This window comes from Daphnia magna, linkage group LG10 (genome assembly GCF_020631705.1).
Source record: "Daphnia magna isolate NIES linkage group LG10, ASM2063170v1.1, whole genome shotgun sequence".
NCBI classification, from domain to species: Eukaryota; Metazoa; Arthropoda; class Branchiopoda; order Diplostraca; family Daphniidae; genus Daphnia; species Daphnia magna.
The window spans coordinates 4,131,010-4,149,240 of NC_059191.1; the positions used below are offsets into that span (position 1 = coordinate 4,131,010).

Here is an 18,231-nt window from a genome sequence, read left to right on the forward strand (position 1 = left end):
AATGAATGATGATGTTGTTATTGACGGGCATAAAATTGTACATTACCCTGTAAACAAACACTTTCGGCCCGAAATAACTGTTACCCTAGCCGATCAGGAAACTGTAGCTCAACCCCTTGATTTTGATAACTTGGCCACTGAAACTCAGTTTGCACCAGATACACTTCAGAGTGGTAGGACTTTGGAGACCACTGCCGAAGCAATTAGTAGATCCGCTTCCCCCGTATCGAATCCCAAAGTACACCCAAATTACTCTCAGTTACGAAAACTACGATCTAACGCTGCGTACAAGGCCGTAGCGGGGCTTGATACAACTTCCTCCCGAAAAACTCGAGCAAGCGCTACGTCCAAGGTTGCGTCAGGAAAACGATCACCCTCCTTTTTGGCTAGATTCGCTGAACGTATTTCACCAGCTAAGTCTCCTCCCAAAGTAGCGACCAAAACTATTTCATTAGCAAGCACAGTTCTCGGTTTCTTCCATACGAAGTACACACCAAATGGAAAATCACTTGAACCTGAGCCTGAGCCACCTATTCAACAAAGTCAAAAACAATCACGACAAGATATTCCAGACCAAGGCGAGCAAGCTTCCGTCCCTAATATTTGCGATCAAGAGCCTGAAGGAGAGAAGCGGATTTCCAGTCGGACGACCCGAAGGTTCAGACCCAGATAATTCGGCTGATACAGCACATCCGACTGACGAATCTATATCAAGACGACCAGAACCCATCGTCGGTGTGGAAGAAACCAACGAACTTTCTGAAGTACTTGACGTCGATCCTAGAGGTGAGACTCAGTGCACAGTCGAAGAAGACGACAGGAACGGAACAACAGACATCCGAGCTGACGGCGATTTTCACGTCGTATGCGAGACAGATCTTGACCTTACTACTGGGACAGTTTCACAGCATAACCGACTTGCAGAAAGAGAAGGCTATCTTGGAATCAACCCTGAATTGTGGGACTACATACAGACACAGAGAGGATCGATATTGCCATCTTTCGCAAGAAGTGGAAGACCTATCCATTCACTTGAAGACGGTATCGCTGGCCCATCAACACATATTTCTGGCGGACATTCGCAACCTCACCCTATACCTACGTGAGCTGTGACTACTGACTCCACTGGAACCACTGACGCCAGAGATAAACTTACTTCTGAGGAAGTTGGACAATTTCCCAGGAGCCAGCAGACCGAACAACGTACAGCTCGCAAAGGAGATCAAACAAAAGCTCTTCCAAATCAGAACCCAATTGAAACGACTGCTATCACCGGATATCACGGGACAGATATCACAGTAATCCGCGTCACCACAACAAGTACCGCCGCGTCGAGAACCCCTCAACCACCGATACAAGTACGACACACCGTCGACCGCCCTATTCAGCAACCAAACAATCAGCCTACAAATCGACACAACCTTTTCCCGGAACAACGGTCCAGGTGGACAGCAGACGTTGTTGCGAACCTCGATCGCCTACGAGCAGCGTTTCAGCACAGTCTCAGGCTTCGCAACTTGGAAATTTAAGATTTCAATTGCCAGTTTCAAACAACAACATGGCCTACTGTACTTCCCCTACCAGAGCAGCAACAGTCAGAGATTTGGATGATTTAAAAAATAACCAGCATACTTTCTCCCGAGTACAATTACTTCCTTCTTTCACCAGAAGCCCTATTACTCGTTTTGACTCTTGGTTAGAATCATTTGAAAGTATAGTAGATGGGTCGGGATGGTCAGAAGAAAAAACTATTCAAATATTACGTGCTAAATTAACAGACAGAGCTTTTTTCCGTCATTCAGGCAATTTTAAAGAAACATCCGCATGATTATGAGTCAATTAAAGAAGGATTTCTTGGCCACTTTCATGGCGATGAAATATTGATTTATATCTTCAAAAGTTTAACAAAGCAAAAAATAAGCCAGGTGAAAAAGTTGTCGATTATGCGCTACGTCTACCGGAAATTTTTAAACGCGGTATCCTGTAGGTCATTCCGAAAAATCGTTTGCAGTTATTCTCAATCAAAAATTTTTTGAGGGACTAGATTCCAAATTGCAGGCAGAAGTCAAGTATAAGGAATTTAAAGATTTTATCGAACTGGTTGCAGCAACGCGCTTGTATGCCCCCAGGATAGAAGCGTTGGAAACTGATCGTGAAAAACAGTAGTTCATTCGATCCAGAGACGGGTCACGAGACACCAGCAAGGCAGAGCTAAAAGAAATCAAGCAGATGATAATAGACAAAAAAGAAGTTGTAAATAAGGCGGTTGCCAATATTCGCCACGGTGATAACCCTGTCGGGGAAAAGAAAACAGAAAACGAAGAAATTAAAGACGTACTTAATGAGCTAATGCAAACCGTGAAAAAACTTCAACTAAATAAAAACGACGTTTCTTATCCGGCGAGCGCATCTTACAGGAAACAAGTTTCTTTTCAAACGCCTTTTGTTAACCAGTAGAGCAATGGTAGACCACCTCCACCGCGTTTCCCTAGCAATAGTGGCAATCGACGATTCTCAAACGTACAGAATAGGCCTACAAACGCTACACCATCATTTCCGAGATCAACTAACGATACCAACAATAGGCCTACACAGCCGTCGATAATTTGCAATTTTTGTGGATATCGCGGTCACATTCAAACTAATTGTCGTAGTTATCAACGTCAACAACTAGAACAAGCTCAGCCTCCTAAATGTTATTCTTGCCGGGACATCGGCCATAAATCTAATAACTGCCCTAAGTTCAGAAGCACCAATAGGCCTAACATACCAGGTTCCCCTCAAAACAGGGAAACCAGTAGGGATCAACTGTAGCTTCGGGTCCGTTGATGAAGCGCCTCATTTTAAAAACAGACAAGTCGTAAAATTAACAACCATTACGAATGAATCAACTCCAAGAATTCCATAAAAAATTTTCCAGGTCCCGTTACAAGCATTATTTGATACAGGCGCGTCTAAAAGTATTATTCACGAGAGATAATTTAATAAGTTGCCCCCTAGAGGTCAGGTGATCTGCAGTCAGCTTGACTTCGATTTATATCAATTAGGGGAGAAAAAGTTACATACGTTGGGAAAAGTGACTTTGCCCGTTGGATATGGAGAGTCAATTTTACAGCAAGAATTTATTATTACAAATGGTATTTCTGAAGATTGTATCCTTGGATGGGACGCAATTCAGAAACACGCATTTAGGCTTGATGGAGAAGCCAAAAGCATTTATTTAGGAAGAGATGAGCTAGGTCCAGCAGCTATCTCTAGGGTACGTATGTCGTGTCATATGTTGAGATACCATAAAACAATGTTTCGTGTCCAACAAGTGTAAGATAATTCATTATTTCCTCTTGCCTCTGTATTCTTTTGAAATATTTTTATTTGATTTGTTCCCTCTAGGGTGTCGTTACAAGTACTTTACCATGATGAACGGTAAACTGCCCAAGGGGATGTCAGAGGTCTGACATTCTACTTTGACCTTCTTAACTGAGTTTATTCTGAAGCCCACACATTACAACACAAATGAATTGAACATTGTGCGCGTAATCTAAATAATTTAATAACGTTATCTTGTGTTTCTCCTTTCCTTGTATAACTGCGAATATCATTGGTAAATCGAATAGACTTGTGATCCCAGTTTTACCGACCTCTGATCCCCCGGGCATCAGAGGTTTGGATCTTCGGATCAGAGGCTGATCACGTAAGCTATGGAACCATTCAGAAAATAGCAGATAACAAAAGCATTGATGGCCTTAACTTAGAAAGAAACACAAAAATTTGTATGGAGCCGAGTACTGGATGCATCTACGGAAAGATAAAACGTACTTCATTCAAGACTGGAAGAACCCGTGGAGCAAAAATAAAAGATATCGTTCATTCTGATGTTTGAGGCCCAATGAAAACAGCATCCACTGGTTGTGCTAGGCTCTTTGCAATGTTCAAAGATGATTTCACCGGTCTCAAAGTTGTCTACTTCCTTAAGCAAACATCTCAAATCAATGGCTGTCTCAAGCATGTCGCTCGAGTAGAAATAGACACCAGCAACTTCGTCCACACACTAGGAACAGACAATGGTGGTGAATACACCGAGAGACACGTTGTAGATTGGTTAATGAAAAAAGGCATTCGTCACAAAAGAACTGTTTTGGATACCCCAAAACAAAATGGCGTTGCAGAGAGGGTCAACCGCACAGTAATGCAAGGTTCACGCAGCCTCCTCCACTCTAAAAACCCCCCCTTGGACCTATGGGTGGAAGCTATGAACCGGTGAGTCCAGGTCACATCAAAAGTTATCAGAGCCTGGGATCCAATCGCTAGAAAAATACACATCAGTCGCGACAAAATGTCCGAAATTCAGCCAACAGATGGACTTCTGGTATTTCCCTTCACCAACAGACAGGAGACACCTTAAGCTGAAGAAATCGAAATAAAGAATGGAACTGCGATTGCTAAAGAAGTCCTAGACAACCAAGCGAATGATCACAGGCAGCCCGATTAACTCGAGGACCAGCCTGAGGAGAAACATCACACAGAACAACCAGCACCCAATGTCACTACTTGATATTATCAAGCTGATGACCAAGTCGATGACTAAACGAGTCAACACGCTCGCGAACCCATAGAAGAGCAAAAACGTCGATCAATCAGCACAAAATAGTCCTTGAAGATCAAAATGAACTCCAATCTGCTCTAACAAGTTCAAGGAATGGAGAAAGACTTAGGCCTCAAATCCATTGAGGTAGGAATGGGACCATCTGAACCTCAAAGCTACAAAGAAGCGATCCAATGCAAAGACGCAGAATGGTGGAGAGCTGCAATTGATGACGAATATTCTTCTCTTATCAAAAACATCACATGGGTCCTTACCAATCTTCCACCAGGTCGAAAAACAATAAAATGCAAGTGAGTGTTCTAGGTGAAATCAGGAAATGGTTATGCCATCGCCCTATAAAGCGAAACTAGTCGCTAAAGGATACACGGAGCTACATGGAGTAGATTTTGATCAAACCTTTGCTTCCATTGTAAAAAAATGACCCTCCGCATTATCGTTTCAATATCTGCGGCCAGAAACTTAGAAATGACCCAATTGGACATCAAGACGACATTTTTATATGGGACGCTCGATGTGGAACTCTACCTAGAACAACCAGAAGGCTATATTTTCGCTGTAAATGAAAGCTCTGTTATTAAAGATGTGCATTTATGGCTTGAAACAAGCTTGGAGAGTGTGAAACGAAAAATTTGACAAATTTCTCATCAAATTTAGCCTAATCAGAAGTGAACTTGATCCATGTGTCTATTTCAGGCACGATGGAAATGTTTTCACCGTAATGTGCATCTATGTTGTATTTGTACCCAGTACCACCCTCTGAACCTTTGTTCAGCAAGCGCTTGTAGGTACAAAGTAGAACAAAGGTACAGTGGGTGGTACCGGAAGTATGCCAGACGGGGGACACCGTGCGGATTCGCTTAAAATTACACATGTATCGACAAAAAATATATTCAGGAAATTCAGATCATAAGTTAGTACCTGGGCATTTCCAGCCACGACCACTTAATAAAATTACAATAAAGGACAGGTACCCTTTACCACGAATAGATGACACTGTAGAAGCATTGTGCGGGTCTATGTATTTTTCAACATTGGACCTTTTGAGTGGGTTACTGGCAAATCTAAATTAAGAAAAAAGATAAATATAAACAGCTTTTATTTGTGAACTTGGACAGTACGATTTCAATCGTATGTCATTTGGTTTAACAAATGCACTAAGTACATTTCAACCTGCAATGAAAACCATTCTTAAAACTGTACTGTACAAATTTGCATTAGTTGCTTAGATGACATTATTGTTTTTAGTAGCTCGATAAATGAGCATATAACACACTTAGAACAAGTATTCTGTCTTTTAAAAAGAGCAGGGTTAAAACTGGAAAGAATGAATTGTGAGTTCTTCAAAGAGAAATTACATTATTTAGGATACATAGTATCGAGAAAATGCATCACACCCAATTTAAAGAAATTAGAAGCAATTATAAACTCTACTCCCAATAACACCCAATTTTTGGGCCTGGCTAGCTTCTATAGGAAATTTATCCGAGCTTTTGCTGATAAAGCTCACCCATTGACAGCTCTCACGAGAAAGACAGCGGAATGGAAATGGGGAGAGGCAGAAAGGGACGCCTTTAATTGTATAAAAATTTTTCTCATCCCTAGACCTATCCTAAGCTATCCAGATTTCACGCGAGAATTTTTCATCTATACGGATGCATCAGGATATGGAGTAGAAACAGTTTTGGCACAAATACAATCTCCACCTCAATCAGAGGATTCAGCTGAGACTAACGAATCTGATCTCAGTGTATCAGACGGCTTTGAAGTCGTCATTAGCTACACATCCAAGCATCTAAAAGACCGCGAAGCCAAGTGGTCAACAACAGAAAAGGAAGCGTACGCGATAGATATACCTATACGGACGCAGATTCACAGTTTTTACAGATCACATGCCTTTAGAATGGTTATGAGTAAGACGAACCGGCAGGTAGACTAGGTAGATGGGCACTTAAAATACAGGAGTATGACATCGTAATTGGGTTTCGATCAGGTAAATCTCACCAAAATGCAGATTCACTTAGTTGAATTCCAATAGTGCCTATAGCCACTGTAGAAACTAGAGCAAGGACAAAGGGTGAAATCAAAACTGTAGACAACGAATGGGTTCGATTACAGCATGAAGATAAATATTGCAAATACATTTTAAAAAACCTATTGAAAATGAAAAGTCAAAAAGACATAATGAAAAGAGAGATAAATAATCACAAGTTAAACAATAAAAGAGAATTAGTTAATAAATATGACAGATTAGTGGTACCACAAGTTAAAATTAGAGAAATAATGGAAGATAATCATGATCAAATGTTAGCAGGACATTTAGGAATAACAAAATCTTTAGCCAGAATCCCAAGACAATTTGTTTGGCCAAATATGCGATCGGATGTTACAGCACACGTTAATAGTTGTTTGCTGTGTGCACGACGAAAAATAGTTGATACAAGTAAAGCCCCATTGCAGTCTTTGCCACCCGTCGACAGGGTTTGGGAAAGGATTGTCATACATGTCGTTGGACCGATTCAAGAAAGTGTAAAGGGATACAAATATTTTTTAGTTTTGTCAGATTATGCCAGTCGATTCGTCTTTACATTTCCAATGAAAAATCAGACTGCCCAAACAATTGCAAGAATCTTAGTAAATAAAGTGATAACGAAATATGGAGCACCTGAAACTGTACTAATCGACAAAGGAAAGAATTTTCTCTCAAAAATGGTTATTGAAATATGTAAATTATTTAAAATTATGCAAATTAGAACAACAGCTTATCATCCACAAACTGATGGATTAGTGGAAAGGTTTAACAGGACGCTATGTGACATGCTTGCCTGTTACGTGGTAGATGAACCAGAAAGGTGGGAAAAATTTGTACCATTTGTCACAATCTTCGCATACAACACGTCCAAGCAGGCAACGCTTAAGGATAGCGTTTTACCTTTTCTACGCAAGAGAACAAGTAGTACCGAATGACATTAAAATTAAAAGGCATTTTGAAACATATGAAAATGAAGGTGAAATGAATAACTATCAATGGAAAAAAGCACAAGAACTAGCAAAAGAACATCTCGCTGAAGCTCAGACCAAACAGAAAAGATATTATGATGAGGGAACAAGAAGCATTAAATATAAAATCGGAGATTTAGTATTACTGAAAGCCCCAATATCCACAGGAAAATTTATTAATAGGTGGAATGGGCCATTTTGAAAAACAAAACCCTTTTCTGATACAACTTACGTAATTCAAAATATTGCTAGCAAAAAAAAAAAAATCCGTTGTACATGCAAATAGTCTAAAACCCTATACCCCAAGGGAACCCACAGCTACTATAGAAAAGGAAGAAAAATGCACAGTGAAAGATACAAAAATTTCAAGAGAGGACCCAGGAAGAAGGAACAAATTCCTGAACCCAAACATTCCTTAAGAAATAATAAGCACCATTTAGAAATTAACCCTACCCTCAACAAAAACCCTATCACCTCATTCCTCGACCCACGAATGTCCTATACTGAACCCCGAAAACTAAACCCCACAAGCAATCAGACAAACGGATAATTTACGACAAAGGAATAGTACGCATAAATTCTAAATGACTTTATTTATATTTTAAAATAGAAATAAAGTTCACATTTTAACTAAATTCCAATCTGCACACACCATTTATTCTTCCGTTTGCGACTGTAAAAACACAAAAACGAGAGGAATACTTGATATAAACTCACCGTATTATTGCGACAAAGATAACTTAGAAATTAATCATCAGCGTAGATTCCCCGCCAATTATACATTAACGACAAAACAAAAACTATAAAAACGTGGAAGGGTTGGACTTGTAAACAATGGGTTAAAACCAAGAAGATCACTGGATCATTTTGGATAGGATCATTCGACACAGTATTTTCTCAAAGAACCAAATTAATCACCCAATTAGAATGCTGGGATATGGTAAATGATAAAAAATGTGGAGGAAAATAATATGCAATCTAGTCCTACCACAATTAGCTTTACAGCAACTCCAACAGGAGAAGGTGCTTGGTACGCAACTAGAGAGTACCATGTATTAAATTGCCTAGTGGAAGAAACAACATTAAGACAAGAATCCCCTAACAGTTTAATCGAAAGCCCTTTTGTATTTTAAAATGCAACTCAGCAGCATGGACAAATAGTTCAAAACCATAACTCTATAGTTTGGGGAGACCGATTAACAAATGTTTCACGTTCACAAACTATTTTAAAAGGTGAAGGATTTTTAGAATTAACAAACACTAACACAAGCCGTCTACTAGATAGTACCAGACAAATAGAAATAACATTCTTTAACAAACCCGATAGAGAAAACAAAGAATTAAATCAACCTGGATATAGGGTAGTAGGAATACCCCTAACATTTCTCATATTTCCACAAGAGGCAAGCACAAAGCTATACCACCTATACAAGTTAACTTTACCCTCCTGCTTAGAACAAACAAACATAGATACTTGGACATGCAATGAATATAGTACTGATAAGAAATCCCAACCTTTTCAAAATCGCATAAGAAAATCAGTAACAAAAGAAGTAGAATTTTTATTAAACAGCCCTATCACAGATACACAATCTGGAAAAAGACCCTATATTATCTCTTATGCTTGGGGACCATTAAGACTTGGCCATCCTAAAATTATCCAAACAATCGAATCAGGAAAAGTGGTTGAATAAGACACTATTGTCTACATTTTCTAAAATTCGTCCAAACCCACTAACCAGATAACACCACCAATTTGATATTGATGACCAACTACCTCTCGGCACTGACCTAGAATATATTGTAGACCAAACCATAAGAATAAAAAAAACTAACTCCTGTATCACGACAACTGAACCAAACCAAATCATCGCTGAAAAGTGTTCTGAGAAAACAACGCGATGGATATTGGGAATGTTAAATTATCAACTAATATCCCAAGAAAAACATCTATGCATCACAGTTACAACGCAAAACGAGACAAAAAAAGCACACCAATACATACACTGGAGCTTGTCAGATGCAGCAGACCAGAAAACATCGACGAGAATCAACAATGGGTTTTCGGGACCATCAACACAAATCCAGAAATCTTAGAAAATTTTCCGGAAACATCGATCGACGAACTGGAAGAAATTCAACTAGAACAACGAAGGACAATGACCACTACCATTAATTCACCGATATTCGGAGGATTGATAAAATTCAACCACGGCAAAGGAAATATAATTTGGGACATGATCAACTGGAAATTACTAAAAAGTGGAAAGCCACCGACCAAAAAATGTGTCACCTACAATGGCTTAGCAAACTTATTAACATTGGAAACCTGCAACCCAAATTGGGCACAATGTCAGGAATGCCTGAAAAAACTCATCACCAGCAATGACCCTCTTGTACAAACTCAAACATCTGTAGCTAACTGTAGCCAGAGCAGTGACAAAGGCCAAGCCTTTGAATACTTGACAGCAGTTACCCCTACTACCACAATCACAACAAAGCCAACAACTACCACGGTCAAAACTGCAGCAACCACATCAAAAATTACAACAACCACCACATCAAAACCAATAGTAACTACAACCACAAAACCAACTACAACCATGAAACCAACCACAACTACAAAACCAACCACAACCACAAAAACCACCACTACCACAAAACCCACCACCACCACCAAACAAACAACTCCCAAACCAACAGCAACAACAAAATCACTACCAACAACAACAACAAAATCGACAACTACAACAACTAGACCCACGAGCACAACATTGTAAAGAACCAAAACAATTTATTCTTTATTATTTTCCTTATTTTTTCCCTACCCTTTATTCTTACGTAACATTAATTTTCTATACGCCCCTCTTTTCTATGTAATTTCTTCCTTAGACGTCTTACAGACTAATTTACCCTTCAAACGTTTCAACTTAATTTTCTTGTAGTTCGACCTTCACGAACCCCGTATAAAAAATTTTGTTCTATAGAAAATAGAGAGAGACACTTTTCACAACTCAGTTCCTAAAAAATTGTTCCCCAATTTTTTGTGCAACTGAAATATACAGTAGGTGCCAAAAGTATCCGAACACTTCACGTTTTCGGACCATTTTAGCATGGGTTCAAATGACGGAACGCGCTTAGCGCGATTGAGAAAAAGAGGGTTTAAAAATCCATTTAAGTCGATGAAAATAATTTTGTGGCCTAATAATAGATAAAGGTATCTAAACCAATTTTTTTTAAATTTTTATGACTTGTAGCCGCTGGCCGTCATATCAGTGCACAAGTATCCGAACGCGAGTTTTTCCGCCGTGCTTCCTTATGGCACTACGTGTCTTCTTAATTATTTTTTAAAATACAACAAATATAAGACTATCAAAGGCTAACTAAGATTTTTATGTGTACAAATACGTAATCTACTCCTTCCGGCCACTTGTTCTGCTTAAACTTTAATCCATTTTTGGTAATTAATTTTTCCGTGGGAGGCTATGTGTCATTTTCTGATTTTTTCCTGTCGGAAAAATAGTTATGCATGCGGCAACTAGGGGCGCGGGTATGCGCCATTCTTTGTGAGATTTCGCGTATTTAGAGACAAAGGCTACCTAAATTTGCATGATTTTAAAGTAGAAAAACAACGCGCCCCTAGTTGCCGCATGTGTAACTATTTTTCTGACGGGAAAAAATCAGAAAATGACACATAGCCTTCCACGGAAAAATTAATTAAAAGGGAGGGAGTTAAGTTTAAGCATAAAAAGTGGCCGGAAGGAGTAGATTGCGTATTTGTACACATAAAAAGCCTAGTTAGTCTTTGATAGTATTATATTTGGTATATTTTAAAAAATAATAAAGAAGACACGTAGTGCCATAAGAAAGCACGGCGGAAAAACTCGCGTTCGGATACTTGTGCACTAGAAATATGCCGGCCAGCGGCTACAAGTCATAAAAATTAAAAAAAAATTTTTTAGATACCTTTATCTATTATAAGCCACAAAATTATTTTCTTTGACTTAGGTGGATTTTTTAACCCTCTTTTTCTCAATCGCGCTAAGCGCGCTCCGTCATTTGAACCCATGCTAAAATGGTCCGAAAAGGCGAAGTGTTCGGATACTTTTGGCACCTACTGTACTTTCCAAGAAACGACAATGAAAAAGTAAGTGAAAATATTAATAGCTTACAACATCAACGAGTACTACAACCTCAAGAACAACCGTAGCCACAATAGGTTCAACAAGTATCACCTCATCAACCACACCTACAGAAACTTCACGGCTAATACCATACCAAATTATCTCTAAACCGCCAACAACAGAAATGAACAGAACAATAGAAAAAGAGATCATCATTGCAGATGCAACAGAGAAGTGGCAAATACCACCTGGAAAAGCTACCCCAAATGAGACGGAGGTACAAATAAGCAAACAAACTCTCCAAAAAATTAAAAAACAGGCAAGTGAAGCATTAAAATTAATAACACAATATGAAAATAAGAAACCGGAGGCAAGAACCTACGAGTCACCAATCAACGAAGACTCTAACTACGGATTGCCAACATCTATCAACGAACTTAATAGACACCTTAAATTTGAAATCGGCAAAATGCACGAGCAATACAAAATTAGCATGGAAACTGAACACGAGAACAAATTAGCTAAGGAAATCAGAGATGTTTATTGCCAGCTTTCAAAAATTAAGAGAACACAGGCAATAATTTTGGCGCAAACAAACGGAATATTACCAGCAGCCGCTTTAGGATTACCAATATGCAGTCGACTGTATGATTTTGGACAAGCAATGACCCTACAGCAATGCAAATCAAAAAGGATTTTACTAACTGCCAACGAAAAAAATGTGAATTCCAACCTTTTTAAATTATGGAACGAGCGACTGCACGATTGGAACGGATGACGGTCAATCCAGCCGTACTCTGAGTGTTTTTGGAAATCACAACTTGTAAACCTCAATGGATACCCTTATGCTTGGGAACACAACGAAACAAACGGTGATTGGATTAGGCAGGAAGCCACCATACACACACCGAATTTGGACCTGGTCGCTGAATTTGAAGAACTTCACTTAAACGACTTTGACTTCGCCATCAAGAGCCATCTGGCCCATGATACAATGGAGATGGAACTAAATATACAGAATGACTTAGTAGGACTTAGAAGGAGAAACAAAATCTCTATCAAATATCATCGTGACCGAAGATCAAGATAATCAAATTGGGAATATATTTTCTTGGTTCGACACATTTAAAATTATGGGATTATCTGTAATAGGATTTATACTCTTCCTAATATGCCTATGAATCTTCATAGTTTGCAACCCTTTCCCACGAATCATGCAGCAAGGAGAGAAGAGAAGAAAATTACGGGAAGCAAATGAAAATAAAGACCGACAGAAAATGGATTCAATGCTACCAGAAGACGTGGAGGAACAACCATTCCCACGAGAATTGGCGCCACTACCACTAATGGCATCATCCTTACAAGATAGAGAAACGACATACAAAATAATAAAACCAAGAGCACCAAGAACGGAAAATTTGTACCTTAAAATGTGAAAATGAGAACAAGAACTGCACTGGCAGTCATACAACATGCACCTACCTGTTGGTTATGGAATGGTATTAGAAGACCTATGCCGCTGCACTACTAACCCACACCCAAATATATAAGAATAAGGAGAAAACAATAATAAGTCGCAGCATAGCGCATGCTTATAATCAACATATTTGTTCGGGAGCTCAATTCAATAGAGGAAAACTTCGTAGACTCGAGGGGGGGTATCCCTTAAGGGTGTATTAAACCGATCTCGGGGATACAGAGTAGGGTTGTAAGGCCTACTTGAGAATCACACCTTATGTGTGGGGAGTGTAGCTAAAGAGATCACACCTTATGTGTGGAGAGACGCCAACAAAATCAGGCCCGCATGCAATGCACGCGGGGTTAAATAGGGACCAAACAAAGGCTTTGGGTAAGGGTAAACGCGGGACAAACAAACAAATGAAGCGTACTACGCACAACCCAAAGTTGGCCTCTAGCGGCCCTTATACAAAATAAAACAATTTAATTCTTCGCCGGAACAATATTATCACAGCGCCAAACTCTAAAAAAAAGAAAAAATTGAAAAAGGGAACACGGTGAATTAAAACTAACACAATAGAACAGTGAAAATGCAATGAATTTGGTTTATACTCAGTTGTGGCTGTATTTCAAAGACAAGGAGTAAGTAAAAAAAAAAAAAGAGTGAGAACAGGCAATTTATACATCCTCTTAGATCAAGTTCAAGCCGATTAAAAAAAAAATGAAACGTAATCCAACAACGACAGACTAAACTTGCTGCTCAATTACATTAAAGTTGAAGAAGAGTCGAACAGCAACAATGGCAGCAGTAGTACTGTAACTATTCCTTTAGGAGTAGAAGAAGGACACGCAAGCGAATATAATAGGTGCACTGAGAATGAATTAGATTATTCTGCATCTGAAGAAGAATGCGGAAGTAATGACGAATATATGTTCCAGTACAGCCCAATATCCGAAGAGGATCAGCAAAAGAAGGAGGACATCAACCCTGAGGACGTATCGGAAGAAAACCTACAAGATCCTGTCCGCTCAGACCCTACTAGATCGTGTAACAACTGCAAAATGAAGACGGTACCAATTTTATCTTATGGAAGAGCAGGAAAAATAAGAATGGAGAACTTAGCAAAAGCCCAACGAAAATTGGACCTAAGAAATGATTTACGCACCTCGGGAATCCATTCGAGAAATCCTTTCTCTGAAAAAAGAAGAAGAAAACAGGAGAGGAGAAAAACTGGAAGAAACACTAAATACCTTCTCTGTAAACGGACAAACTTTGTTGCATGGGACGGTAACGGAAGAACGTTTCGACATAACGGATCTACTGCTAGAATTTGGAGCAGATCTGGATATTATGGAGGAGGGACAAACGACAGCACAAAGGGCAGCAGTAGTACACCTACTACGTGTGTTAAGTTATCACCGTTGCAAATTACGCGCCTGGAACTCCCTAGGAGAAACACCGCTCATGGTTGCAATTGCACTTAATCAACGAGAAAGCATAAGCTTCCTTTGGGAAACTTATGCGAGGAGCGCAAACTGTGTTACACTATGCAACTCAGTTTAATAATAGGAATGTCGCCTTAGTACCCTGTGATTCGAGACGAGGAGGTGACGTAAATCAGAGATCCCTGCCGAGATTTGAGTCCGCTCTAATGGTTGCATTTCGTTATGGGAACCCCGACAATCGTCAATGTGCTTCTAAATAATGGTGCCACAAACCACAATCCAGGCAAAGAAGGAAATTATGCACAAGATTACATAAAAAACTAACAAATACGATGAATATTCAGAATTCGGAAAATGCAAGTGAAAACGAACAAGCAAAACGTAACGAAGAAAACCAGAGGAAAAGGAGGCGCACAAAATTTGAGTTATCAACAACAAAATCAGAAGAAGACTAGGACCAAACTACCATGTTGCATGCCGACGACCACTGCACAATAATATGATTAATAATTTTATAATAACCCTGTAGAAATATTTGATTATGTTTCTACGGCTCCAACATTCTTAAAAAAACTCCAATATTGTATTCCCCAAACAGCGTCACACTAAGGCCGAATTGGTGGAACAATTTCTATTTCCCATATAGGGGAGAGGAGTGTAACGAGTCACTTTTACTATACTACATTCTCATTGTCCTTGCACGGGAGTTTCAGTGGCTCATAGTATATGTCACCCAGCTAAGCCCCTCCCACTTCCCCTTGTTACTGTAGACGTACGTCATGGTTAATGTACGTCACGGTTGATGTAGGTCACGACTGGTGTGCGTCACGGTCGATGTGACCACCAGCGGATGTTGGATCCGGAGGATGCACCATCGGCGGATGTCACTATAGGCAGATGTTACTACCGGTGGATGTTACTCCCGGAAGATGCCCCTACCGGCGGATGCTTCATACGGTGAAAGCTGTCTTCTAGGAGTATATAAACCCGTTGCAGTCTCTTGAATTTCCAGAGCTGTTTTGTACTCTCAGTAAAACGTTGTACTGTGCACCGAGGACAAAATACAATATTAAAAGCAGATTTTACAATTGTTTAAGAAGAAAGAAAATTTTTATTTGTCTGTAAGAAGTATTGTTACATAACTAAAACCAATAAAATTTTTCTTTGTTGTTAAGCAAATAACATTCCCAAAGAATGAAGATTTTCATGAATATACCACAAATTTTATTATCAATTCCTTCCTTTCAAAAATCAAATTATATTAATTCCTTATCAGGATTCGAACATCACTATCCGGCGTCGAAATTATACCCTCTACACATATGCCGTCGATGTCTAAAGAACCACGCACAAGAAGCTAACTAAAATTTTTTCGTAAGGAATGTTTCAATGTGTATATGTGTTTTTCGATGAATAGAGCAAGTGACTGACGCGTACCCCAATGTTTTACGAGTGCACCTTGGTGTTTTAAGATAGCTTTTGCGGCTGAAAGCCATGTTTGTATCGAGATACAAACATGGCCGCCAGCCGCAATTTCTCTCTTAAAATAGTAAGGAGCGTTCGTAAAACAGTAGGGGGTACGCGTCCGTCACTTGCTCTATAGTTAGTTTAGTAATACTTTACTAAACTTCTTAAGTTAAAAATTTGGGCATTGAGGTATGTTTATATTTGGTATACTTTACTATACATTATACTTAACTATATTTTTTTACTTCTAGACTATATTATGTTATACTTTGTTGTACTATGATATACTTTACTATGCTATACTTCACTGTACTATTCTGCACTATACTATACTATACTGTACTATGCTATACTATAATTTTTTGGACAAAATCTGTTTTATCAGACTAAAGTAAAATTTCATTGTCGTGTAGCATGAGATAGCTTTGTGGTACAGCACTGGGTCACTATGCATCGTACTTTGAGTTTTTTGGTTCAAATCTAGTGATGATTACTTATTTTTAGGCAGACTTGCCGTGATCGAAATCAATTTTTGATCGCGATCAAACTCAAACTAAAAAAATTATCGATCGATCAACTCATTTCAAATGAGTTTGATCGCCGATCAAACTCAAACATTTTGATCGCGATCAAACTCATTTCTGCGCTCATAATTTCTTATTCCACGCCATCTACTGATAATTCGTGGAAATATGTTCCCATAATTTAACTCGCAATGTTTAACGTTTTTTGTTTTACTTTACATGTTCGTTTTATTCACCGCTAGATGGCGTATGAAAAATGAAAAATTGATCGCTGAAATGAGTTTGATCGGCGATCAACTCATTCTGAAATAAGTTAATCAAGCGATCAAACTAAAAAAATTGATCGATCGGCAAGTCTGTTTTTAGGTTGGGTATTTAAGTTACGTATTTATAAGATAATGTCACTTTTTACCTTACTATTAAACAATATTTTATTTTAAAAAGTAAAGTTTAGTTAAGTATACTATTTCAATATCTAGTCTGAGAAACGCGTAGTTAAGTAATACTTTACTAAACTTATTTATTATAAATTAGGTTGTGTTTTTTACGTAATATATAATAATAATAATATTGATTCCCTAGTCGTCATAGGCGGCGGTTTCCCAGGTCTGTGTCGGAGGTTGTTGTTAAGCGTCCTCTTGTCCGTTTTGGTAGTTGTGCTCCATGGGTATGGCGGCAGCTGAAAGACTTCTTAGTTGAAATGAATATATGAGAGGTGCTAAGAGGATCTGTGAGACGATTGGGATTTTTTCTCATCTTATATAGTAAAGCGGCTTCTGATTACATTGACGTCTCGATTTAAGTATTCTTTTTCCGCAACTCGCACTATTGGAGCCCTTCCCTGTGGCGAAGAAGTTCTTTTCAACTGCGTTGCTGGCCATTAAGATTCAATTCCGGTGACATTAAGTGGTTCTGATTTCTCTGACAACACTTCTTCCGTGGATTCTGTTGATGGACCCCGACTCACCCGAGTCATTCGTATCGCGTGCGACGTCGTCTTCGGTAATTGGAGGGTGATGACGCTGATCTGTGGCAAGTCTTACAAGATCAATACCCTGCATCTCCAATTTATTCGTTTTATTATTTGAGAAAAGTGGTATTTGATAAATCCTACCTCTATGCATTGGGAATAACAGCAGAATAGCTCAATACCAACCATTTTTAGAACTTGGGTCGTATCAAGTAAGTAATCCAACAGCAAAGATAAGCTGCTCTCATTTTGAAACTTTGTGTTACATGGTTTGAATTAGTTGGGCTTAGAAAAGTGTCTGAATCCAGTTCTCACTACTTCAACCTGTTGGCATGTGTAATACATTCCCGTGTGAGGGCGGATACTATTACCAGAATTCAAGTTAGTTGTATGTGAGGAACGGAACTCGGAGGCGATATAGCCACAATGATGAATGTGTATTATTGAACTAAGGCCGTAAGAACTGCACGGGAAAAAACATAGAGCAAGACATGAAATAAACACTATAGCCAAGACATGATCACGGTACGTCAAAACGTCGAGGAAGAACGGGACGAAACAGCCTGTCAATAAAAAGGGAACGCAGTGATAAAGCTGACAGCGATATCGTACAAAAACAAAAGAAAATTTCTACGACAAGAT

The 18,231-nt window shown here is 39.0% G+C and overlaps 1 protein-coding gene across 1 annotated transcript; it reads left to right on the forward strand.

The window, feature by feature from the left end:
• Window positions 1-9,501: 9,501 nt before the first annotated feature.
• LOC123466344 (salivary glue protein Sgs-3-like) lies at window positions 9,502-10,380 on the forward strand. Its single transcript, XM_045180041.1, has one exon. The coding sequence runs from the start codon at window positions 9,502-9,504 to the stop codon at window positions 10,378-10,380; it is 879 nt and encodes a 292-aa protein (XP_045035976.1).
• The last annotated feature ends 7,851 nt before the right edge of the window (window positions 10,381-18,231 follow it).